General features: G+C 38.6%; 1 protein-coding gene across 2 annotated transcripts; it reads left to right on the plus strand.

The window, feature by feature from the left end:
• The first annotated feature begins 1038 nt into the window (after nucleotides 1-1038).
• On the plus strand, nucleotides 1039-23996 carry nudt3a (nudix (nucleoside diphosphate linked moiety X)-type motif 3a). 2 transcript variants are annotated; one of them, XM_084098897.1, is made up of 6 exons: nucleotides 1052-1335; nucleotides 2253-2363; nucleotides 6873-6917; nucleotides 18856-18940; nucleotides 20553-20567; nucleotides 21137-23996. In XM_084098897.1, the coding sequence occupies exons 1-6, from the start codon at nucleotides 1237-1239 to the stop codon at nucleotides 21292-21294; spliced, it is 513 nt and encodes a 170-aa protein (XP_083955023.1). In that variant the 5' UTR covers nucleotides 1052-1236; the 3' UTR covers nucleotides 21295-23996. The 2 variants fall into 2 exon arrangements, with proteins under 2 accessions (XP_083955024.1, XP_083955023.1); XM_084098898.1 differs by lacking the exon at nucleotides 20553-20567 and having other exon boundaries at nucleotides 1039-1335.
• The last annotated feature ends 1938 nt before the right edge of the window (nucleotides 23997-25934 follow it).

The following is a 25934-nucleotide window of genomic DNA, read 5'->3' on the forward strand; positions in this document are numbered from 1 at the left end:
AGTTATGAGTTATTCAATGCGCGATATTGATCAGCAGATGTCGCCACTGCATTAAATCCATAGACAGTAAATCATACTACTGCATCATATCATATCATGTCATTTCATGTCATGTCATATCATATCATATCATATCATATCATATCATATCATATCATATCATATCATATCATATCATATCATATCATATCATAAAGGTTAATACAGGTGAAACCAATGCTATACATTATATAACTGATATTCTTTTGTAAATATTTTTTTTGCAGGTTTAAGGATTGCAGAAATACTTAGAAATACTTGTAGCACCGCTCTATTTGCATTTGTGTGTTATTATTGGATTTTTATAATATATTTACAACAACATTTCCAACTTATGACGTAATCAGAGATGTGTGAAACCAATGCTATACATTATATAACTGATATTCTTTTGTAAATATTTTTTTTGCAGGTTTAAGGATTGCAGAAATACTTAGAAATACTTGTAGCACCGCTCTATTTGCATTTGTGTGTTATTATTGGATTTTTATAATATATTTACAACAACATTTCCAACCTTGACGTAATCAGAGATGTGTGTTTTGCAATTTCTGATTACGTCAAGGTTTCATAAGTTGGAAATGTTGTAAATATATTATAAAAATCCAATAATACCTTAAAAAACACGCCTACCAAAGACATGCCAGCCAATCTGAGGTCAGCAATTCCAAACGCCCATAGGTGATTGACAAGCAAAGTGCGTTCTCTGATTGGCTGAAAAGCGCGGGCCGCCCCCTGGCTCTTTATTTTAGGGATTTCACCTTTACAGTCTATGGATTTCACAAAGGTTTCAGTGAGCTGTCGAGTTATATATTATATTCCTGGCACATTTATACAATAACAATAAATAAATAAATAAAACGAATAAAATATTATAGAAAAATAACCGTGACATTACGGTAGTGTGTATTAATCAACACGCAAACGTCAGTGCGCTCTGAACCAGTTCCACCTCTACTGCGCAACCTCATATTCACAGACAGGAAACGCGCTTTGGGTGTGCTTGAGCTACGCAGTTTACGCAGAGCTCAGAGTAATGGCGTCTGTGCGACGACACCAGCTCACAAGACTCACAAAATGAAGCGACGGAGGGAATATTCATGTTAGCAGAGGGCCTTTAGAGGGGTTTGTGGCTGCGGGACAGCATTGAGAGGCGCAGAGCTGACTGGAGTTAAGGACTTTCATCAGTTCAGCGCGATGATAAAGCTCAAGTCCAACCAGACGCGCACGTATGACAGAGACGGCTATAAAAAGCGCGCGGCCTGCCTGTGCTTCAGGAGCGAGCGCGAGGAGGAGGTGACGCACGCCAGCAATCACTGCGTCTTTATTCTTACTTCAACAAATACATTAACTATAAATATAACCAGCGTATACATTTAGCAGTGTGTAGGTGTTAGAAGTAGAGTTGTACGTGTGTATATGATGGATGTGTAACTGTACGACCACAGAATGATATCTGCTCTTATCTGTTTTGTTTTCGATAGTCTTTCTGTAGTAAAACATAACGTTACCGTGGTTACCGTTACTATAATTTCCGCCAATATGATACGGTTTGTGTTACTACTGTAAACACACATTACTGTGATATCTCCCTCATATTGGTGCTTAAAAGTGGGTTTAACCTGATCTTTTGGACATTCAGCATGTGGTTAATCTCATGCATATCTTGAAGCACCATACATTGGTGCATGATTATTATCAGTACAATTGATTTTTATTAATATCTTAGACCTTCACTGTACCATAGTACTGCCATAGCAGTGTTTATAATGATGACCACAGCGGTGTTATTACTTTTTTGACCATGTTGGCTAATACCAGGAAACAACAGTAGTAACAATCTCAAAAGTAGCTCTAGTAGTAGTATTCAATATAATTGAATATGAAACATTTAGTGTTACATAATGTTTATTTGCCATGTTAAAATATTCCAGAGATCAAGCACACTGTTTGTTGTCAGTTGTCACTATCAGACATTCCGTAGCCTTTATCCGTGATTCACCCTCACTATATCCCGTTTCAGTGATTTTGTTAGCCTAGACTAAACTCTGAAACACAGCATATGTTAGAAGTAAAAAGGGTTATGAATGGTTGCATCTTGACTTTACAGTTGTCTCAGCACATTAAACCAGGATAGGAGGAGGAGGGAGTGATACGGTTGTGGTGATGAGCAGATCATTGATCTTCATGTCTCGTGTGTGTGTGTGTGTCAGGTGCTGCTGGTGAGCAGCAGCAGTCATCCCGACCGCTGGATCGTTCCCGGAGGAGGGATGGAGCCGGAGGAGGAGCCCAGTGTCGCTGCTGTCAGGGAGGTGTGTGAAGAGGTGGGCTTTCCTTCTTTAAAACACTTACTTCTGCTTATTACTGTGATAATAGATGTGAAATCAAGGAGAATCAGTTCAAGGTCGCACTAAATGACTTTAAAAGCCAGGTTGTACAAAATTGTGTAATGTGTAATGCATGTTTGTTCATTATGCATAATGCTTATTTATACAACGGACGTTAATTAGATACAAAAAAGATTAATAAATGCCGTAAACGTATTGCTTCCTGCTAGCTCATGATGCCCAGTGCATTAACTCATGTTTGCTAAGTGAACGTTACTGTAAGTATTAACGTTTTAATGCTCTATTCCTTTTTTACAGTTTTCCTGACTCTTACATCTGCATCATTAGTCATGCAGTTCACACTTTTCCATGCTTAGTCGGATAATAGGGATTGTTCCACATGTGAGGGTTACTGGTCAGAGCCACACACACACAAATAACCTTATGCTTACGTGACAAGCTCTTTTGTTTGCTACAGTGTATGCAGAACATATAGGGCTAAATCTGTTTTGTTTTTGTTAAATATTTTAATATGGTACTGTGATTTAGATGAATTAAGAGCGCTCTTTTCGCCAAAGACATCGACTTTGTAAATATTCTTTACATTCTACTTCTGAGAACTGTCTTTTGCTTAAATAAGATGTTTCGTGATCTGTAAAATTCTACATGATGTTATCCTGGGTTCCCGCGGATCCTTAAAAAGTATTAAAATGTATTAAATTTAGAGATGCACGATATATCGGCCACCATATCGGTATCGGCCGATATATGCAAATTTTTTAGGTTATCGTTATCGGCCCGATAAGAAAATGTGTCCGATATATTAAAGCTGATAAATAATGTATTATTTCCTTCAGCTGAGACACTTCAGATGCGCACTGTTCACCATGATGGCTTTAATTTGCTTGAAATATGATTGGAATCACTTCAAATAAGGAAAATTCAGTTTTGTGCTGTGATATCGGCTTCATAAAATTGTGTTTTGGGACATGGCTTTTAATGGTGAAACTTTTGTTTTTGTAATCAGGCTCTCAAAAAGTATATACAAATTTGGATTTTGATTTATCAGCCAATATATCGGTTATCGGCTTTCAAATATAAAGAATTATCGGTTATCGGTATCGGCCAATATTTTTATTTCGGTGCATCCCTAATTAAATTAGATTTTTTAAATTTAAGGTCTTAAAGTCTTATTTTTACTTATGAGAGATCTTATATTTTAGACGACACTATGACTTAGACATATCTAAATCCTTTACCAAATTAAAACGATCTAATTAGCATACATATTATTTTTATTATTATTTCTTTGTGGACTTGCTTTTTCACGTGACAATTCACGGCATTTACGACAGTGTATCACGTCTGTCTCCTGCACGCGAAAGGGAGAGAGAAGGTGAAGAAAATGGGTAAATGTGAGTTCAATTGTAAGTTCATTGTTTGTGCGTTTGGGTGTGCGATATGTTTTAACGATGTCTGAACGATCGAGTTTGTCACTCACGTGTTCACTGCATGATGTATGCAGTTTTATATATACATGCGCCCCCAAAATTCAAGATACACAGGCATTTTTGCCTTATATCATATGATGTAGTTATACAATATTACACGAGCAAGAGTGCCGTTTTCAAATGCAAATTGCAAATGCGATATTTATTTTATACAATAGTGAAATGAACAATAAGTTAACATTGTGAGTTACATTTTAGACACAATATTGTTTTTCATTTATTTCGCCAACAAAGCTTTCAAAATGAAAGTCATGAAATTTGACAGAAATTATTATTATTATTTTTACTGACTGAATCCGTGTTTTGAACGAATCAGTTTAATTAATGATTCAATGATCCATTAAACTTGCTTCATTCCTGAATGAATCAGCCGTGTGAACGAATCGGTTGAATGAATGACTCACTGACTTCAGTGACGCCACCTACTGGCAGTTTCAGTTTCATATTTAAAGTGCCTTTTAATTAAAAATTAGAAATTATTTCATATTTAAATATTGAATTGAATTTATGCAGACTAATTGTAAATGCAGTGTAAATATATTAATGCCACTTCTGCACTGCAAAGATGGGTTTTGTTGATAATGATTTCATTTGATTGGTAACAGCCCTATACGGTGTTATTACTTAATATAATTTAGTTTGAATGTTAGAATTTGACATATAAGGTGATGCATACATCTAACAAGTTTAGAAAAGAAAGCCCTTCTATAGTTAAAATATCCCTGGAAATCACTTTAAATAACATTGCCCCTTAATATAAGTAAATTTCTGTCACTGCTGTGAACTTTGTACACTGTGTTAACTAACCTTCAAACAAGTTTCATTGCCTTGCAACACTCCTTCCGTGGCCTCCAACTGCTCTTAAATACTAGTAAGACTGAATGCATGCTTTTCAATCGTTGCCCACCGGACTATCATCACTACTCTCGACGGGTCTGACTCAGAATACGTGGACACCTACTAATACCTAGGTGTGTGTAAACTCAACTTCCAGACTCACATTAACCATCTCCAATCCAAAATTAAATCTAGAATCGGCTTCCTATTTCTCAACAGAGCCTCCTTCACTCATGCTGCCAAACATGCCCTTGTAAAACGTACCATCCCACCGATCTTTGACTTTGGCGACGTCATTTACAAAATAGCCTCCTCTACTTAGCAAACTGGATGTAGTCTATCACAGTGCCATCCGTTTTGTTACCAAAGCCCCACCACTGCGACCTGTATTCTCTCGCTACACACTCATCGCCGAACCCACTGGCTCCAGGTCATCTATAAGTGTTTATGAGGTAAATCCCCGCCTTACCTCAGCTCGCTGGTTACCATAGCAACACCCACTCGTATAGCATGCGCTCCAGCTGGGATGTTTCATTGGCCGTCCCCAAAGCCAACAGCTCCTTTGACCTTTCTTTGGCCGCCGTTCCTTCCAGTTCTCCAGTTCTCTGCTGCCAATGACTGGAACGAACTGCAACAATCCTTGAAGCTAGAGGTTTCACTAACTTTAAGCATCAGCCGTCAAAGCTACTCATCGATCACTGCACCTGTATATTGCCCTTCTGTAAATAGCCCACCCGACTAGTTCATCCCCTTATTGATTTTTTTACTTCTGCTTATTTTGCACTCCAGTATCTCTATTTGCACATCATCATTTGCATATTCCATCATTCCAGTGTTTATGCTAATCTGAAATTTGATTCGCCACTATGGCCTATTTATTGTCCTATCTTCCTGACCTTACAGCATTTTGCACTACATTTACATTTATATAGATTTTCTATTGTGTTATTGACTGTACGATTGTTTATTTCTCATGTGTAACTCTTGTGTTGTTGTTTTTGTCGCACTGCTTTGCTTTGTCTTGGCCAGGTCGCAGTTGTAAATGAGAACTTGTCCTCAACTGACCTACCTGGTTAAATATGAAATCAAGATGAAATAATGAAAAAAAAACTAGGGCTGGGAATCGCTAAAAAAAACAAACTAATTAATCGCACAATTTGCTGTGATTAATCGCAATTAATCGCATTTTCCCCAAACTTGTAATCATCAAAATTTAAACATAAAATCACTTATTAAATTAAACAACACACAAAAAAAGGAGAAAAAAAGAAAAATCTCCACACAAATTGGACAGAAAATAGCCCTATATTAAAATATTAAACATCAATATATCAATATATTATTATTCATTCAGTTCTGTGCAACATGCTCAGATTTAACAGATTTATTTTTTGACTAATTATCAAAATATAGTCATACAAAGCTATTATTACCAGAGCATGTATACCAGCTCAGTAGGGCTTTTGCAAACAGAAATTTCACGTTATTTGAGCGGACTTTGCTTTTCCAGTGCGTGATCGGTACTTGATTGGAGCGTTTGGGCCGTTAACGACAGAGCAGAACGCGCAGCGCAAACATGGGGCGGAACATTGAGCAGAGAGCGCAGCAGCGCGCCGACACACACACACAGAACGGAGAGCGTGGCGCACACACGGAGCGAGAATGAAACCTGATCGCCGAACACGGAGGGGCGGGACGGCATATTTTCGGCCTTTTCAATAGCAGCCGCAACAGGAAGTCATTAAAACGAGGCAAAAAAAGGGTGCTGCGTCAATTGCGTTATTTTTTTAAATTCGTTAAACATCTCAAATTAATCGCAAAGATTGACGCGTTAATTCCCCCAGCCCTAAAAAACACACACACACACAAAAAAACACTGACCATCGCATAGAATATGAATAATATGAATGCCTTCATGAGTCAGCTGTCAACAACAGGCCTAAAACAGCCACTGCACCCACACAAAAACACACATGGCAAAATATCATCTAATTATTGTTATCAACAAAATCTTTGAAAATAGAGAGATCACTTTTTTTGCCAATATTGCACACCTGTGCAGTATTTACATTTTTTCAGGTCTTAAATGGCACTGTTATAACCCTGTTGTGAATGTCCAGAGTTCAGCGTTTCACTCCACATGTGTTCATTCCCACAGGCTGGAGTGAAGGGCACGCTGGGAAGACTGGTCGGCGTTTTTGAGGTGAGCATTTACTGATGGTAAACAACAGTCAATAAAGAAACTGTCAATGGTGTCGAGAATAGTCGTAATGTTTTGAGAATAATCTCATAGAAGGCAAGAATAAAAGTTTTGAGATTAGTAGTAATATTTAGTGAAGTTTTTGAAGTAAAAATGACAATGATAATGTTGCAGCATTATAGATTTTTATTTTAATCAGTCCTGCCAACAACTAATCGATAATAATAAATAATTATAATAATAATAATTAATTAATCCTGAACGGAAAAAATCAATTCGGAAAAAGTGTCTAGAAAGTGATTTTCTTTCCCACACCTGCACACTAAATGAATTGTAAATGAATTTTTGCATTGACAAAACCATTATGGACTTTTTAAAAAGTTCTCCGCAAAATATCCTGCAGTTTTTTGTCACGATCCATTAATGTATATAATTGTGAATTGGAAAAAAACGAAAATCTTATGCTGCTGGTTTTGTTTGTAACTTTATTTTTATTCATTTTAGCAACACAAAATCTCTCTCAAACTGACATTTATACATGTACCTAAACATGCGAGACAGGTTATGGTGCATTATATACTCAAGTGTGAATGTAGACCATGAAATATGGCAAATTTATAGAAAATATGCTTCAACTTCACTAATTGAACATACACATTATAAATTAAGCAAAACTGTGATGTTTTATACGTCAACATTTTCAGTAGGCACTGTGTAATCACAGACAGATAAAAAATAAGCACACTTCTGTCCAAGTTGGCTGAAATGACTCAGTGCTACCCTGTCCCCCTAATTTTGAATGCTGTCAAAAAATGGACAATTATAGAAAAGCTCAAAATCAGCTTAAATTATAAAGTAGAGGTCGAGTATTATCGGTTTTGCCGATATATCGGTGCCGATAGTTGATTGGTGGAACTATCGTTATCATCAAAAATCCACAGCGATAGTTTTACCATCTGTTTGCATTAGTTTATATCCAGCTGGTCACATTCATTAGCCGGCGAAGTTTAATATTTAAAGCTAGTGACGTAATTGCTTTATCAACATTGATATGTTCATGCAGCCGACAGAAACATAAACAAATCAGAAACGCATTCGATTTAGTTATTTTTTATCACTACAATACATAGTTATTTTGATTTTATATAGGTCTACATTTATGTAAGTTTAATGGAATCTTTAAGCATGACTCTTTGAATTTATATGAAATGGTAACACTTCACAATAAGATACATTTTTTTAGCATTAACTAAGGCTAATATATGTTGTAGAAGTATTATTCATTGTTAGTTTAATTTCAAAATTTACTAATACATTTTAAATTGAGTTTTAATTTTTATTTGATCTGTGTACTATGAACTAACATGAATGATAAAGGTACAATTGTATTGCTCAAATCCTAACACATGCAGTAAAAACGTATATTGTATATTGCATAATGCATATTAGGGCTGGGAATCACTGGGTACTTCACGATACGATACGATACGCGATACATTGTTCACGATACCGATAATATCACGATATGGCGATACTGCAATAATCGATATATTATCAGTAATAACTCACAATATATCATGTTTTAAGAAATAAAAAGATTTTTTTTTTAATTAGGAAAATGAATCTCCATTTACCGTATTTTCCGGACTATAAGTCGCTCCGGAGTATAAGTCGCATCAGTCAAAAAATGCGTCATGAAGAGGAAAAAAACATATATAAGTCGCACTGGAGTATAAGTCGCATTTATTTAGAAATTTATTTCACAAAATCCAAGACCAAGAACAGACATTTAATCTGGAAAGGCAAGTTATTTAACTACACAGTAGCACACAGAACAACAGGCTGAGTAGGTGTCCGGTGTGTTAACGCAACACATTAACAGTTATTCAGCTACACAATAGCATAAAGAACATATACCTGGGAGGCTGAATAGGCTAAATTAACATAAGCCAGGGAGTCCAACAAGCAAGTTACCAGTAAACAAGTTCACCAAGCTCCCGCGATCTCATTCCACATCACTGAATCCATTGAATTTTCTTCATATGGTGTCGCTTCTGAATAACTCCGCCAACTAGAGCGCCCTCTCGCGGCTGTAGACGGTAATGTTTTCTCTTGGTTCATCTCAGTCTGAATTAATTTTGATATATAAGTCGCACCTGAATATAAGTCGCAGGACCAGCCAAACTATGAAAAAAAGTGTGACTTATAGTCCGGAAAATACGGTATTTTTTTGGATGAAACACAATAACAAAAACAACTTGTGTCTTATCATTTGCAACAAAACAGTCACAGACACTATTTTTGTTTTGCTGCAGATGATTTTTTTCACTCTGGAGAAATCGAGTGGAATCGGTGATGCTCGCATGGTCACGGCTCGCAGCGTGTGAGAGGAATTGCAAGCCGAGCCGAGCACCTCCCGACCTCCCGATAATTTTTAAACATGTTTTTTTCACCAGCTGTCCCCTATTGCCAAATCATACACAACCACGTCGATGGGGCTATACCTCAGTGGCAGCAACCATACAGCGTGCGCAACTGCGCATACACTGTCAGTCACACACACACACACTTTTCTCTCTCTCTCTCCCATTCGCAACATGACGGTCTCTGTGTTTAGCGCGAAAGCCCACGTGATTGCTGCCGGCTCGGGATAAAATTCATGCAGGACAGTCGTGCCGTGTACCAGCTGCTTTGACGCGATTATCAGTTAAACTGACTCGCAACGTGTGCAATATCTCACGACCTCCCGAGTGTCCAAACTCGCACCGTGTACGCCCGCCCTAACGGCTTTTAAGATCGATACTTGGCAAGAGCGCATCGAGAATCGATCGCGGGAGAAAATATCGCGAGATATCGCCATATCGATATTTTGGCGCACCCCTAATGCATATAGTTCATGAAAGCTAGCTAATACATCCTTGTTAACAAATGGGACTTGCAAAGTGTTACCTATGAAATATACATATGTTTCTAGGTTATAGCTAGAGAAACACACATTTGTAATATTACCTGTAATATTTTAATGTTTAAATGATTTTCTGTAGAGCTCATTCTGTAGAACTTCTCATTTTAATATATTCATATTTATATATGTATTTCATTTAGCACATTTCAGCTCAGCACTGTTTTACTTGAGTGTTATGTTTGTTTTTAATCCAGTATCCATTTAAAAAAGAAAAAATATCGGTTGAATAATCGTTATCGACGTGTACGGTCAAACATAAATATCGGTATCGGTAAAGTCCACTATCGGTCGACCTCTATAACACAGTGCACATTTACTCATCGGTATCATCCCTATCACTATCAGAGCCATCATCCCATGTGGGTCTTTCCTCTGTTTCCTGTGAAACATTTGCACAATTTTGGCACCGACATAAATCAGTACAAGACAGTCTTGCAGACACACAGGAACATCTTCCAGTCTCACATTTGCTAGTGGACAAACTGTAAACACACTTTCAGGGGCATCCAGGTCACTGTTAGCTCACCATCCTCGAGGTGCCATCCATTGCCGACGGGTGAAGGGCCACACATTATACCTTTCAGAGAATGTCTCATGATGGCTGCTTGGTAGTTTGCCCTTTGGCAGTTAGGGTACAGGGCGTCACTTGTCGGGGGACATGGATAGTTCTGGCAAAGCTGACGACGCCATGCAGAATGCTTTGTATCTTGCATCGTTCACATTTTCGGCAGATGACTGGCCATTCGGGGGGCACACATATGTGCAAAGTAGCTCAAAGGTAGACTGGACTTGGTTAAAACTGCTACCCAGATTTGTAAACGCAGTCAGATATTCCTTTTTCTCACAAGCAACAGAAAATGCCTTTATTTTGCCTTTGCCATAAAAGGCACTTGTAGAGTCACAACCTGAGAAGGGATGGATCCCAATAAGTGCCAAACAGACACTTGTGCCAAGAGCTGATGACACCTTAGCTAAGTCAATGATCCTTGTTTTGTTGCCAACCCCCGTGAAAAAATACAACCTACATGGCAAATCTGGCTGCAGACTTAAAGCAGTCACTGCCACATCAGCATCAGGGCTCTGATGACTACAGTCTGGTGTTCCTGTGCTGCATGTTGTGTAAAAACACCCTGGCGTCACATTCCTCATGATCACATGTCAGATCTTCAACAGCACTGAGAGTTTGTAAACCCTCCATTAGTCACGCAGTAACACAGGTCTATGTACAAGCAAGGGGTAACGTAACATTCTCATTTTCCACTAGATATTTTCCTCTTCGTCTCATCAGCAACTTCGATGTTGGCACGCTCTGCATCAGCTGACCAATGACGTACACCACTGCCAGACTCAAACTGCGCTATGGCTGGCGATGAGCCAAAGATGGACGAGCTCATATATCACAACTATTCAGTGTTTTTAACCACATAATGTTTATTTTAGGTTTCAGACATTTAAATACATATACTTTATAGCAAAACAATACTTTTATAGTTTGTAAAATACACAATGGTGTCTATGGAGGCAATCCACTCAAATATATTTGGATATTCATGTTTTATTCATATCAGATTTTTTTTATTTTCTCCCAGTTCACCGGCCACTTACTTTAATGTATTTCGGGAGGAACTGATGAATTAATAAATCCAACAGACTCTGAACTGCGGCCCAAACAAACATGGCGGCGCCCATCTCCCGCTACAGATCAGGATCATTTATAAAGGGTTTTAAACGACAAAACAAACTCACTTACACGTTTTTGAGAATCGGAATAGAAGATAGTTGATGACGTGGGAAGCAAGTTTGTTAATATTTAGAAATAAAAGCGCTACATCTGTCATACAGCATACATATCATGTGCCAAGCATGACGCGTCACCATGGAAACATGGAGGGTATCGGGATGCCGGCTCAACATCGCGATGGACGATGGCATCGTCTATCGGCCCAACCCTACAATAAATCCATAAGAGCTGATTTGTTTGTTTTAGCAAGTGAACCATCAGCATTGGCTAAAGGATATGACACTGTTCCCAAGGAGTGAGACAGAATTTCCCGCAGGTCTATCGTTCTACTTTGACCTAAAACGAGCAATCTGGAGAATAGTTTCTTGTCGGCACGTAGCATCACTTCTGTGCCTGCTGCAGATTTCTTCTTTGTCTTTGCTTGGTCACTAAAGGTCTTCAGTGTTTGTGTTTTGATGGGAGCAAATATGTCAACTGATGGTGATAACAGTCTTTGGTCCGTAAACTCTTTGACAGCATTTCCCCCTTTTCCCTCGTGATTCCTTCAGCTGCTGCTGTCCCAGAGCTAAGACACACAGTGCCATCTTGGTGTGTGTCAAAAAGATTCAGCATGGACTCTAGGGTGGAAATTGTTCTGGTCACAGCCTTTTCATCAGCATGGATTTGTGTGCTGTCAAGGTCTTTTCGTTTCCTTATATGGGGAGATTCACCTGCCATTGCCTCACATTGTCTTGCTATGGCAGCCCTTCATGTTGCGACGATATCCAGCGATACACTGCAGCTCGATTCTGTGTTAACACCCTTCGTCTTGGAATCTCTGTTGCATGTTTGCTCAATGGCCTGGTCACAAGCAATCGAGAGAAACCCATGGACACTTTGACGTTGGACCGTCCACTGGCCTTTAACACTGAGCTCACTGTGGCAAGAAGGATGTGTGAGGGGCAAATTGACCATTTCCATCCAGTATGAAGCATAATTTAAATGATCATACGCAATAAACCATGCAATCATCAAGCGCACTGTTGACGGGTGAAGCTGCCAGTCCGATTATCTGTACCATGTCGATGTATGAACTCCAGAAGGCAAACGTTGGGTTTTCTGCACTTCTTCTTTTAACAAAGTCTTCATACTTTCAACACATTTTGTCAAATTTCTCATTTGCACACAAAACATCCATTGTTCTGCAGTCCTGCATCTCCAAACCTTTTTCCTAGACTGCTCAGGTAGGACATGCATGTGTGACATTCACCTAGTCTAATCACTGTATGCTGAGTACATCGTCATCTTTCCAGCGGATTTGCTGAGCTTTGGCATATATAGCTTGGTCAGAAACTAACACTATATGGTCCAGTTCAATCTGATCAGCAATTTGGACACTTCGCTTCAGAATTGTGTTTGCTGTTGACATCTCTGTCGGTGAAGCCTCAATGACTGGAAGATAATACAGTGCTGACTTTTGCAGAGTGCCATCACCTTGAAGCAATGTATGGAAACTTGGGGTGTGCTCGAATATTCGATCTGTAAATATTATTTTATTATACGAATTTTCCTACGTTGCTTTGCTGGCTGTAAATGCAGTGAATCCATGATAAATCCCAAGCACTAACTCGCAGTTATCATTAAATCCACTGGGTGGCGCTGTGGGGCGCGTTAACAAGTGGATTGTGTTTGATCACACAATGTTGTCGTCTGCCTCGCGAAGTGGAATTACTTAGATGAATATTATCTAACTAAATGGAATTACAAAATACAATTACTTTTGATCAAATTAATTAATGAATCTGCGTTATCATAATATCATCACCACAATGAGAAATCACATGAAACCGCAGTCGACTGAGGAAGGAAAGACACCGGTCCATCACTGCCTTCACGACTGCAGGTAAAGCGCAGCTGTGGCGTGACTGATCAGAGATGATGACTTCTGATAGCAGAATTATTTTGAGACATGTGCTTCCTTTAAGTTTCATTGAGGGAGACAGATTGAGATTTAAGAAGAGAAACACAAAGTCCTATTAGAAACTTCCCTTCACACTGTTATCTGTGTCTCTGAAGCGTCTGTCAGCAGCAGCACAGCCCGTTTCCTCACTCGAGCATGTGGATATAGGCTGATTGCTTTTCTCAACATGAACATGAAATGATATAAACACGATAACCATATGCTGACTGACTCGAGTGTGTACGTTCTGTACAATAAGTGGCGCTTTATTAGCCTTTTTTCCGTTCGTGCTGCTTGAGCTTAAATGCTTTTATTCTTTATATTTTTTGTTTGCACATTGTTTAATGTTTTCAACTAAAATAAAATCTTAAGATATATTGTAAGCTTGTTGTGTATATTGCCTAATCGTAAGTTGGGCAAGGTTAGTGTCTAGACTGACAACCATGTCCCATGATGCACAATGTCCTAGTCTATTTAGAAGTGACACAATTTGTGATGAACCAGTTAAATGGTGAACCGTTAGACCAAGACGCATTGATTTAGGGGTCTTCCTCTGGCCCTTAGATGCAAGATACACAATGTCTTGACAGATAGATATCACTTTTAGGTTCAAATCATCTGGAATATCAACATAATGGGCCAGTGTTGGTTTCTCAGTTGCACCAATAATCCAGGAAATCAGATTGTACAGTTCAATTGGCACGACAGATTTTGCTTCGCTTCACATTTAAATCATCTGGCGTGGGTGGCCACGGGCACGTCATACCGGGAGAGTCACGTAGAAGCATCTTTAATATTAATGCCGCCCTGTAAAGTGTCCTTGTGTCCTCTGCAGTTTTGCTGGAGGCCACTGAAGTTGGTGTTTGTGAACCAGCTTTTCCACTAGCCCTGTTTTCACAGTCACTTTGGCTAGTTACCTCAGTTGACTCAGTTACCTCAGCTTATCCTGCCTGAATCAACAAGATAGAGTGAAAGATGATCACAATGGTATAAATGAAGATATATTCACACTGATTATTATTATTTTTTAGTTAAAATAAACAACAGATTCTACACGTTATAAAATATGATTATGATTATTATGAATTCCATTTTTGCGTGAAAAAAAAATCTTGGAGCCCGAATATTTTTATGAGCCTGAATATTCGAATGCAATATGTTTGAAAAATGCCCATCCCTAATGGAAACCTGTCCAGCTTGGTATTGTGCATCTTTCAGCATCTATGGACTTTACTAAAACATCTATGGACTTTACAAATTTTAAATTACCTGTAGTTTGAAGCATCAAGATCTTCATGTTTTTTTTTCCACCAGATTTAAAAAGGTCCTTCTTAGCTGTCCTCTTGGTTTACAATTATTCTACGGCGGATGATCCTCTCACAGAAGACATTGTAGCTGGCATCGAAGGTTGGCTCATTTCTGAAAAGAAAACGCATTAAAAACAGAAAATATGTATTACTTTGTGCCATAACTATTGCACAGTGGCTTCAATTTTAAATGTAGTATAAATAGTAAGCTGACAAAGTGATTTGAGATTTTTGTTATTTATTATTATTCTTCAGAAAGAAAATGTATTTCTAGTTTCTTCTACCTTCACAAATCACTAAACTTTGAATTACTGTTGCTCTAGTTGTGCAGTCAAGACTGTGTTTACAGACAAATCAACAATATAGATGGTCAGTGCTTTACTTTTGAATTGTGAAAATGTGAGTGAATTATTAATTATTATTTAATAATGAAATATAATAACTCGCTGTTCTTCTGAGGTCCCAGAAACTGTTGCTCTAGACTTTGTCAAGAACCTGGTGTACTGCCTATAACAGGACTTGTGGTCTCGCACCTCCAGAGACACTCGGTCTTTGTCTCGAATATGCACAAGAATGCTAGTGTCTTCCTTCATCTCAGCAGCTTTCAGCCACTGGCCTTTAAATAAATAAAAACAAAAAAAACGAATGAAACAAATTAAAAAAATAAAAAGCCATTAAAACTGTTAATAGTTGAACAATTTTGAGTGTTCTGGCTGTAGCGGTATGCAAAACAATGCAAATCTGACTCCGACTGTAAAATAAACATGAAATAAATGATGTAATTGGAATTGAAAGTTAGCCATGGTACCCAGCTTAAGGGTTCAAATGTGTGTGTGTGTGTGTGTGTTTTTACCTACCTGCTGACATTTCTGCCTGTGAAAGATGGTCCATCTGGCGTTTGCCTCCCACAGTAATGTACTTGTCCATTTTCTTACAAATTATGCACAAGGCTAGCCTGGCAAGCCAGACCCACATCAAGATGTTGGGTCTGGGAACACACCGTTGGCAGGGCTCAGTCCGAGGGGCGGGATAAACGCTTGTCTTTCAAATTCCCTCTGCACGCAATAGGATAGCGCTACAACCAACCAGAGCGCTTTCCCACCAGCGGAGCTAGCTGATAAATTCAACTTTTGCTGTATCCGGTCGGCAAAACTCCGAAAACATCTTCCTTTTTTAAGAATGACTTCAGTCATAGCAGGGAATTTACGCAGAACCGTCGCAGCTCTGCCGTCATCATGTTAAGCCCGCCCACCGACTCTATACACGATGTGATTGGCCTGACTAGAGTTTGGTTTCTCCAGCTCGCAAGCCAACGGAGAGTTTCTTGACGAACCCTGGCTGCAAATTACATTTGCTGCCGCTAGGGTGCGTCTAGATTTCTAGGCTAGCACAAGGTATGAAGCAGGACCAGCACAAGCTACTGGCAGGCCGGTCCTGGACCTAACTTTCTTTGTTGTAGCGGCACTAATGTTACCACCCGATGGCACAGACTGGCCTTGATCTTGATCTTCAGGACGCTGTGTGGACGTTTCTCGGCCGCATCCAATCGCTTTTTGTCAATTAAACGCCTGTAGCAAGTGGAGTGAAACCCAGCGTCTTCGGGAACATTGTCAAACTCGATTTCTAGACAATGTTTGTATGTTTCTGCCATTCTCTGATTCTCACCTTGCAAGCCACCGTTTGACGCAGTGTCTGAATGTATCCCACCGTGTGCGTGTAAAATCCTTTGTTTCTTCTTTCTTTATGGATGTGAGATGCATGTAGCATTGTTTAAAAGACTTTTGAAGGAGGTCTGGCCGATATCTACTCTATTAACAAGGGCGCAGACATCTTGGACTAATGTTTACATGTCGTCCCAAAAAGCGGCCACCTATTGGTCTAGCGGGAAGCACGTGACGATTGTTCCGCGATGATCAAACTGATTACGCGAGGAAAGAACTATTGCTGACTTTATAAATGTAAAGTATAAAACTATTGCTGACTGAGTAATAAAAGATAAACTGCAGGATTACACATGGAGAACTTTTATTTTCTCGCCCAACAACAATAGATCTTTTTATTAGAATGAAAATAATTTTGTGCCCCATATATGGGAACGGGATTAAACGTAAAACGTCTTCACCTTACGGCCTGTGTGTAGTTATTCACAGTAGTGACAAAACATCTGAGAGACGTGCTCAGCTCCGATTTAATGCTCAGGTCTGATTTCTTTGTATAGAAAGTCACACAGTTATTTCTACTCTGACAAATATTTCTTGTTAAGGCCCTTTCACACTGGACGCGATTTTGACGCATGATTAATTCGCGCGATGGTTTTATTTTTTGATCAGCTGTTTGTGTAATGAGCGCTTACACACCGAACGCGAATGTGCTGCGGCGAAAACACGACTTTTATTTTTTCCCGCTTCGATGTCGATTTTTCTTTTTACTTTTGCGGCGACAGAAAAGGCTTCAGCCAATCACATACTACAAGGACAACGATTTGAAAGACAATGTGTGGCGTAGCATTGCCAACCAACTCGGTTATCACGATGTTGTGTGATAGTTTTAGTTGTTGTATAGTCCTGTGCTGTGTAGGCTAGCAGACTAAACTACATTTGGGATAGAAAGCTAACACTATTATCGTCAAAGATAGAGACAGAGGCCGTGTTTACTTTGAACATGTAACAAAATGTAGTGAGACTATTTAGGGCTGATTTTAGTATACTATACATTCTTTGTGTGATATCTACAGTTTCTAGTCGAATGATTTTAACGTGTTACTTCGTGTGTTACATTACAAAACGCACTGTGTTTAGTTGAAGATGCAAAATAAACTGGAAAAACCTCAGGGACACCTATGTGAGAAAAAGGAGAGAGGAAAAGGAAGCTAAAAGTGGACATTAGCATACTCCCCTTCAGATTCACCGCTTTGGGCGCACCCAAAACCTTCTTTTCTGTCTTTTAAAGAAAATGAAAAGCTCGTCTTCACTGGATGATGATGATGAAGTGTCCATGTTTTCTCAGCTGTCGGCGCGAAAGTTTTGGAATGTTGAAGCTCTGAACGTCGCAAATTCGCGTCGCGGCTGATGTGAATGGTTTTGACGCGAAGTATTCGCACACGAACTATTCGCTTTTTCGTTTCGCTTTTTCGTTACGCATCCGGTGTGAAAGGGCCTTTAGACATTAAATGTAGGTTTCAAATTTTACACGTAAAACAAGCACTAGTATTTATATGATGGCAGTAACAGTAAAAGTGCTATTGATACTTTGCAGTCACGTGATATCTGGCGGGCAACAAACGCGGTTAGTGCATCTAATCGCACAACAACTATCTGGCATGTCGTGTACACCTCAAAACACCAACTTTTGTATATTAAAACTGGCAAGATCCTTGATTAGTTTACTGGTTTTCGTTGCTAGAGAATGACGTTCTTGCCCGCCAGCCAGTACAACTGACGTCACGTGCAAAGTATCAATAGTAATCGAGTATAAAGGTAATATGATAACTGTTTCGATCGATATGTGTGCTCCTCGTTAACATTTAGTCTAGCTTTTGTTTTGTTTATCAGTTTTTATGTAGTTATTTTAAGTCCTGCTTTAAATTGGTAAGCAATTAGTAATTGATTTTTTGGTTTTGAATGTATAGTTTTTGTAACACCTTTTTTACACAATGTATAGTATGGCCTTCATTCATACATTCACTATACTTTCATTGCCTTCAAATTGCACATTGTTTGAAGGACGTCTTTGGGCAGGATGTGGCATTAAAAAATCTAATTAATTGTTTTTGTTTTTAAATTAAAATGTTAGATTTCTTTTAATAATTTGTAATTGTTTTTTTTTTTCATCTGATTAATCAAATAATTAATGACCTGATTAATTGATTATCAAACATTAGTTGAAGCCCTCGTTTTAATTTGTCGCTAAAACACTGTTGATTTATTCCTTGTGATTGTAGTATTTTCTGTGAGGCGGTAACTTGTGCTGAAATTTGTTTTTCTTCACAGAACCGAGACCGAAAGCACAGAACGTACGTCTATGTTCTCATCGTAACTGAGGTTATGGAGGACTGGGAGGACTCTGTGAATATTGGTAAGATTTTGAGAAAAGAAAGTAGGTTAGCTTGTGCCACAGTTATGATGTGTTTACTGAATCACCAGAACGAGTTCTCGTTAGTAGAATCCCAAAAATCTGTTGTTTTTTGTCAAAACCGTAGTTATATAATTTATTTAGAAAGTGGCAGCAACCTTATTAAAGTTGAGTTTAGATTAGTGCTGTCAACTTTAAAGGATTAGTTCACTTCAGAATTAAAATTTCCTGATAGTTTCCTCACCCCCACGTCATCCAATATATTCTCGTCTTTCTTTCTTCAGTCGAAATGAAGGTTTTTGAGGAAAACATTCCAGGATTTTTCTCCATATAGTGACTTCAGTGGGGTTCAACAGGTCGAAGGTCCAAATGTGAGTTTCAGAGCAGCTTCAAAGTCTCGACACGATTTCAGCTGAGGAATAAGAGTCTTATCTAGACAAACCATCGGACATTTTATAAAAAAATAAACATTTATATACTTATTTTTACCACAAATGCTCGTCTTGCATTTGGTGCGATGCGACACACATTACGTGATCACGCTGAAAGGTCAGGCGTGATGTAGGCGGAAGAACCAACCTAGTGTTCACAAAGCGAACGTGAAAAGACTAAGACAAATGCTATTTACAAACAAAGCTAAAACAACATTGAAGTTGGAGGAGAAAATGAGATGAAGTTTTTCACCCTACATTTCTGAACCGAAACACGCGTGATCTTTCAACATGATCACGTAATGTGTGTCGCATCACAGCTGGTGTGAGACCAGCATTAGTGGTTAAAAAGTATAAATGTTTTTTGTTTTTTTTTATAAAATGACCGATAGTTTGTCTAGATAAGACTCTTATTCCTCGTCTGGGATCGTGTCGAGACTTTGAAGCTGCTCTGAAACTCACATTTAGACCTTCGACCCGTTGAACCCCATTGAAGTCACTATATGGAGAAAAATCCTGGAATGTTTTCCTCAAAAACCTTCTTTTATTTTCGACTGAAGAAAGAGAGACATGAACATCTTGGATGACGTGGGGGAGAGGAAACTATCAGGAAATTTTAATTCTGAAGTGAACAAATCCTTTAACGCATGTGATTAATTTTTTTCAGTTTAGCGCATCTAAAATATTTAACGCAATTAATAGAGCATCCGTTTTTTCTGTCATCCTTTGCCTAGCGTTACATTACATGATCACGTTCTTCTTCATGCAAATGCTTTTAAACTATTCAAGCGCGACAAGACAAAGAGAACGTCCTGACACACACACACACACACACACACACACACACACAGACACTTGAACGAACAATAACACACAATTATGCCAAAATGCCCGTTTTGTCGAGTATCCTCATAAGAGCAGTCTTAAATAAAGTCTTAAATGAACATAAAGAGAAAATGTGACGCGTGTGAGATCTGTCAGCAGGTCTTAAAGGGACAGCAGCCACTAATGCTGTCTGTCATTAATGCTAATCAAAGAGCAAAGCTAACAGAGAAAATGACTCGCTGCTCTTCACTAAAGAACTTTTGTAGCTTTAATAAGGATTAATCTAAATATAATTTATAGTTTATGTAGTGGTGACTGTTTGATAACTTTATTCAATTTCTGTATTCTCTACCTGTTAGGTTGGCAGGGCACAGGTAAATATGACATTTATTATGGGTTTATGTGAGGATTGTTTGAAATTTACTTAAAAGTTGTTATATTTTTTTTAAAGCCTAATAAATGTGAAAAAAAGAAAAAAAGATGGCTATAATTAATAATGAAAAATAATTTCCATGAGACATCATTAGCTGTATTAATATCAGTGAGACTGGCCTTCATTCATAAAGCGATGCCATTAATCAAGTATTTAATGTCTTTGTTGTTTCCACATTAATTTGGAGATTAACTGTGAAATTATTACATTATTAAATATATTAAAAACTTGTTTTTAATCGTGATTAATCCCAGAAAAAAAAAAAGTGTGATTAATCTAGGTTTTTTTTTTTAATCGATTGACAGCACTAATTTAGATGTAACTGTTTGCAGTTTAGTTTTTGCCAGTGTGACCTCTGGTGCGCATGCTTTATTTATTCATTGATACATTTTTGCCGTGACATGCATTGCCGTAGAAACACATTAGTGACCATGAACGGCTCAAAGTCTAGAAGTCGTCTCATTCCAGACACTACGTGAATGCAGAATTTGTGTTGTGTTTTGTTCACAGGCAGGAAACGGGAGTGGTTTAAGACTGAAGATGCCCAGCGTGTGCTGCAGTGTCATAAACCTGTGCAAGCCTCGTACTTCCAAGCCCTTCAGCAGGACTGTGTGACCAGCAACGGCACATATACCATTAATCAAAACTCTCTCTCCAGCATCAGATAACCTGCACAATTACCCAGTTTTCTACCTTTTCTTACCCGACTGAACTCCTCCTGCAACCACTATCACTGTTTTTTTATTTCAGCACATTAATGACAACATTGAATGAAATCTGATTTGCATTTTACCAGCCGTTTTAGTGTTCAGATAAAGAATACATTAGTCTGGGGATGTGTGAGATGAGACAAGTCGAAGAATAGTTTGCAAATGAAAGTTTGTCTTGTGTTTTAATGAATACTTTGCATGAGATTCTCATTTCCTAACGTCAGGTCTATTGAATGCAACTGCTCTTTACTATTGTGTCTTGAAGTAGGTGGTGTTTAAAGAGAAAGCTGTATGATGATGTTTTGTGGCCCTTTGGTTCTGCAGTGTTTGGATATGCTGTTATATAGAGTTGGTTGAATTATTTGCATGAGCATGTCACACATTAATGATCTTAAAATACAGGGAGTCTTAGGTTTTCGTGATGTGAACTAAACCGAATGTAGATGTTTTCTTGGTCACAATGATGGACGGGGCCATTCGACGTTTGTTTAGTGGAAAAATCTCATATTCATAGTTTTTAGTTCTTTAAACTGCTAAACAAAATGGGTATAATGTCTTAAATTGATCAAAGTAGTTGAAATCAGCCAATATTACACATGTATTACTCATGTTGGGAATTCTCATAAACGCAGGTACTGTCAGATTCGTTTTCATAAACACGTTTGCAAAATGTTCTAATGTTGATGGGGTTTAGTGGTTAGTCGACCACCACTTTTACCATTGAAGGAGATTTTCATGGGTATTGAAGGGAAGTCTTTAAAGTCTAGTGTGGTGTTTTTTTCTGGGTCTGCAATCCTAGTTGTGGCTTAATGCGATGCTGGTCGGTCCAGTTCACTGAGTGCACTTGTTTTGCTGTGGTACAGGATTGTATTGAAGAGAGAAGAGAGCTGTGGAAGGACATTCTGACATCGAGTTGAGGTGAAATGAGCCCGTTTAGGACATCAGTAGCATAAATCTCGTACGCTGGACCTCTTCAACGACTGCTGACGTTCTTCCTCACTCTTCTGAGGGTTTTGCACCCGGAATCATAGCACAATAGCAACCACTTACAAATGTGTCGGTTATTTCAGTTTTAGTTGTAATAATTTCAAATTATTGTCTGTCCAGTCATAAACTATAACCATAGTGTGTGTGTGTGTGTGTGTGTATGTACAGTATGTGGGTTTGTATGTTTGAAGTAATGTGAATAGTCGAAAGACTTGATGCCAAGGTTAGCTGTCTGTCTAATGAATTTGTTTGAAATGTTTACAACTTGATTGTAGTTTCTCTTCAGACACTGGAATATTCACTGACCTCTTTTCATTTGTTGTTGATGACTGTTAATAATGGTGTCATTTCATTTTTAAAAGGCGCTTTTCTTGTTCTTAAACTATTTAATTTGTCCTAATTATAAATAGTTTCTCTTTTTTAAAAATTTTGTTTCTGATTTATACATTTTTCACAAACATATACTTCAAATGAGAATTGTTTAGGTCTCAAGTGAACTTGTCTTATCAGTATTTCAATGTATGTTTTTGAATTATTAATTGGAAAGCTAAAAAGATAGTGTTTTGTAATAAGATTAGTTCACTAAACCCAATCCAAAGTTGGCCCTCCAATGTGTGTATAAAACCGTTCTTATTTCAATAGTGAACTTAAAGTATGGCACAACATCAGCGCCTTTAAAGGTGCAGTAAGTGATTTAAACGCTTGATATTTGAAATCAAGCCAAACAAACACACACCCCTCCCTTTATTGCTCTGGCCCCAAAATGCACGAACATACAATTAATGAGTGGATGTGTCTTTATCATAGCTGAACTTACTCTCTCTCCTTCCCATCATGGACACGCCCCCTACTGATGATTGGCTCACTCTAACTCCTCCCCCATCACGAGTGGGCACGCCCCCTACTGCTGATTGGCTCACTCTAACTCCTCCCCCATCATGAGTGGACACGCCCCTACTGCTGATTGGCTCACTCTAGCTCCTCCCCCATCATGAGTGGACACACCCCCACTGCTGATTGGCTCACTCTAGCTCCTCCCCATCACGAGTGGACACGCTCCTACTGCTGATTGGCTCACTCTAGCCCCTCCCCCATCACGAGTGGACACGCCTCTACTCCTGATTAGCTCACTCTAACTCCTCCCCTGTCATGAGTGGACACGCCCCTACTGCTGATTGGCTACAAGTGTGTTGTGGTGCTCAGTCCGATCCACTTTCAACAGCGTTACTCAGAAATCGCTTACTGCACCTTTACCAGCTGTGGCAGAGACTGGTGTCCATCTAATGATGATTAATATGATCTTTCTCTACCCATTTATTACAATCATTAGTGGAAAGTGAATAAGCAATGAACAAAACACTCTTTGTACTGAAATTATGCCAGATTTGTTCCTGAATTGTAAATGCTGCATTGTTTGAAAAAGTTTTTACACTTATTCAATTTTTGTGTTGTAGAGAGAGATTTTTTTTTTGTGTGTAAAGTATTTGAAAACATTTCAAGAATCTCAAAATCTTTCCTCATTCGCTTCCCTTTTGTAACATTTCAAGCACACGGTTTACCCTGTATCGCTCTGCTGTATCTGATATTGGGAAAAGAAAATTCGACTGAAGACTGTATAACAGTTGTGTCAACAATCTATTAATAAAACAAAAATGCTACATGCATATCATGAATCACAGGTGCAGTTGTTACAGTTTCTTGCAATTTCTTCTTGGTTCGGTTTGCTTCACAAAGGCAACATTTCTAAACAGACCAAAATTAGATAGTAAATATAGATAGTAGTTCAGTCACTCACAGTGTTGGCGTATGTAATATGCAATAGAGGACACCAACCCGGGTACAGTTACAACATCGAGTCTCAACCGTACCCCGCTGACCTATCATTTCTCTAGATTGTTCAGTGTCAGAAATTGCACAATGTCATGAAATATGTCAGTTTTTAGAGCACAGAATAATGTTAGCATTGGTGTAAGTTAAGTTTAACAGTCATAAAAGGATAATTAGCTATTATGTGGAAGGGACATGGTGAAGTGAAAATCTTACCTTGGAAAAAACGATTGTCGATATCTTCGGAGCTGAGGGACGCACGTCTTTTAAATTTCCCACGATCGATCGAAGAGAACACTAATACACATGTGCAGAGCAAAAATCACGGCTCAGGCTTCCTGTGCACAAGTTATTCAAGGTGTTACTACACGTCACAAATGTACTCAGTCCATCCCTATACACAAAAGACAGCAAGTGTAGCTACTTGAAATGGAAGTGTTTCTAAACCAACTTAGAGAAGAATAGCAATGTTGGGCCACAGGAGTCATGGATAAATATTCAGCACAGGAGACCTTAGTTTAGTTTGGGAGATAATGAGCAAACAGGAGATGAGAGCCAGTTTGAAGACGTCAACTCTGAACCGATGGAAACAGCTGCTAGTGTGGCGTGGCTGTCAAGACCTAACCATGCATGTGAGTATCCAACCCTCAAAAGCTCGTTCCCTGGGTAGAGGAGGGGAAATGTGGACATTTATATGGAGGGCACTTGGTTTAATGGTCACTGTCCCTATGAACATACTTGTCAAGTCAAGTCATCTTCATTTATATAGCGCTTTTAACAATATAGATTGTTCCAAAGTGGCTTTATATTGATAATAGGAAATTAAAGTAACAGAGATTGTTTTGGCTTTATAGCAGCTCTAGAATAAAGTTATTGTCCAGCTAAAGTTAGTTTTGATTGATTCACTTCCGTCACAACGATCATTAGTTATTAGTTTTATTACACTTCAGAACCAGCAGCAGATACACAAGCGCCAAATCTGGTGGAACGGGCAAACGATTCTCACCTGAAATGACTTTGTCTTCACGAAGACAGTGAGTGATTATAAAGTTATTAAATATGGATATTTTTCTTACAAAAATGCTTCGCTTCAGAAGGCCTTCATTAAGCCCCTGGAGTCGTATGGATTACTTTTATGATGGATGGATGCACTTTCTGGGTTTCAAAATCTCGTCCTCCATTCACTGCCATTATAAAGCTTGGAAGAGCCAGGATATTTGGTAATATAACTCAGATTGTGTTTGTCTGAAAGAAGAATGTTATATACAGCTAGGCTGGCTTGAGGGTGAGTAAATCATGGGATAATTCTCAGTTTTGGGTGAACTATCCCTTTAATGCTTGGGGCCAACAGCTAATCACAGTATTGCCACAGTATTTATTTGTGCACTTTATTATTATTATTATTATTATTATTAAATGCATGCCCTTGTAATCTTTAATCAAAAAACCTTCGCTTCCTCCTTGCAGTGACATCTACGGAGCCCCTAAAGGGACATCGTGATGGGGATAAGAATGAGAAAGGATGAAAAAATGATCAGTGTTTTTGCATTCTCTCGTAAATGTTTGGCGTTCCCCCGAGTAGCTTTGTGTTATGCGAGCGAAATGCAAAAAGTTTTTTTTTACGAGCAAATGCAAAGTTTCTCTGGGGAACGCAAAAGTTTTGTGAGCAAACTGTTAAAAAGTGAACGCTTCTCTGATGACGAGGGCGGGGCTATAACCTGTCACTCACATGAGATCAGCCAATAGCAAACCACAACCATCCAATCGATTCCCCACGGACAAAA

This window comes from Abramis brama, assembly GCF_963993115.1.
Source record: "Abramis brama genome assembly, chromosome: 22".
Lineage (NCBI taxonomy): Eukaryota > Metazoa > Chordata > Actinopteri > Cypriniformes > Leuciscidae > Abramis > Abramis brama.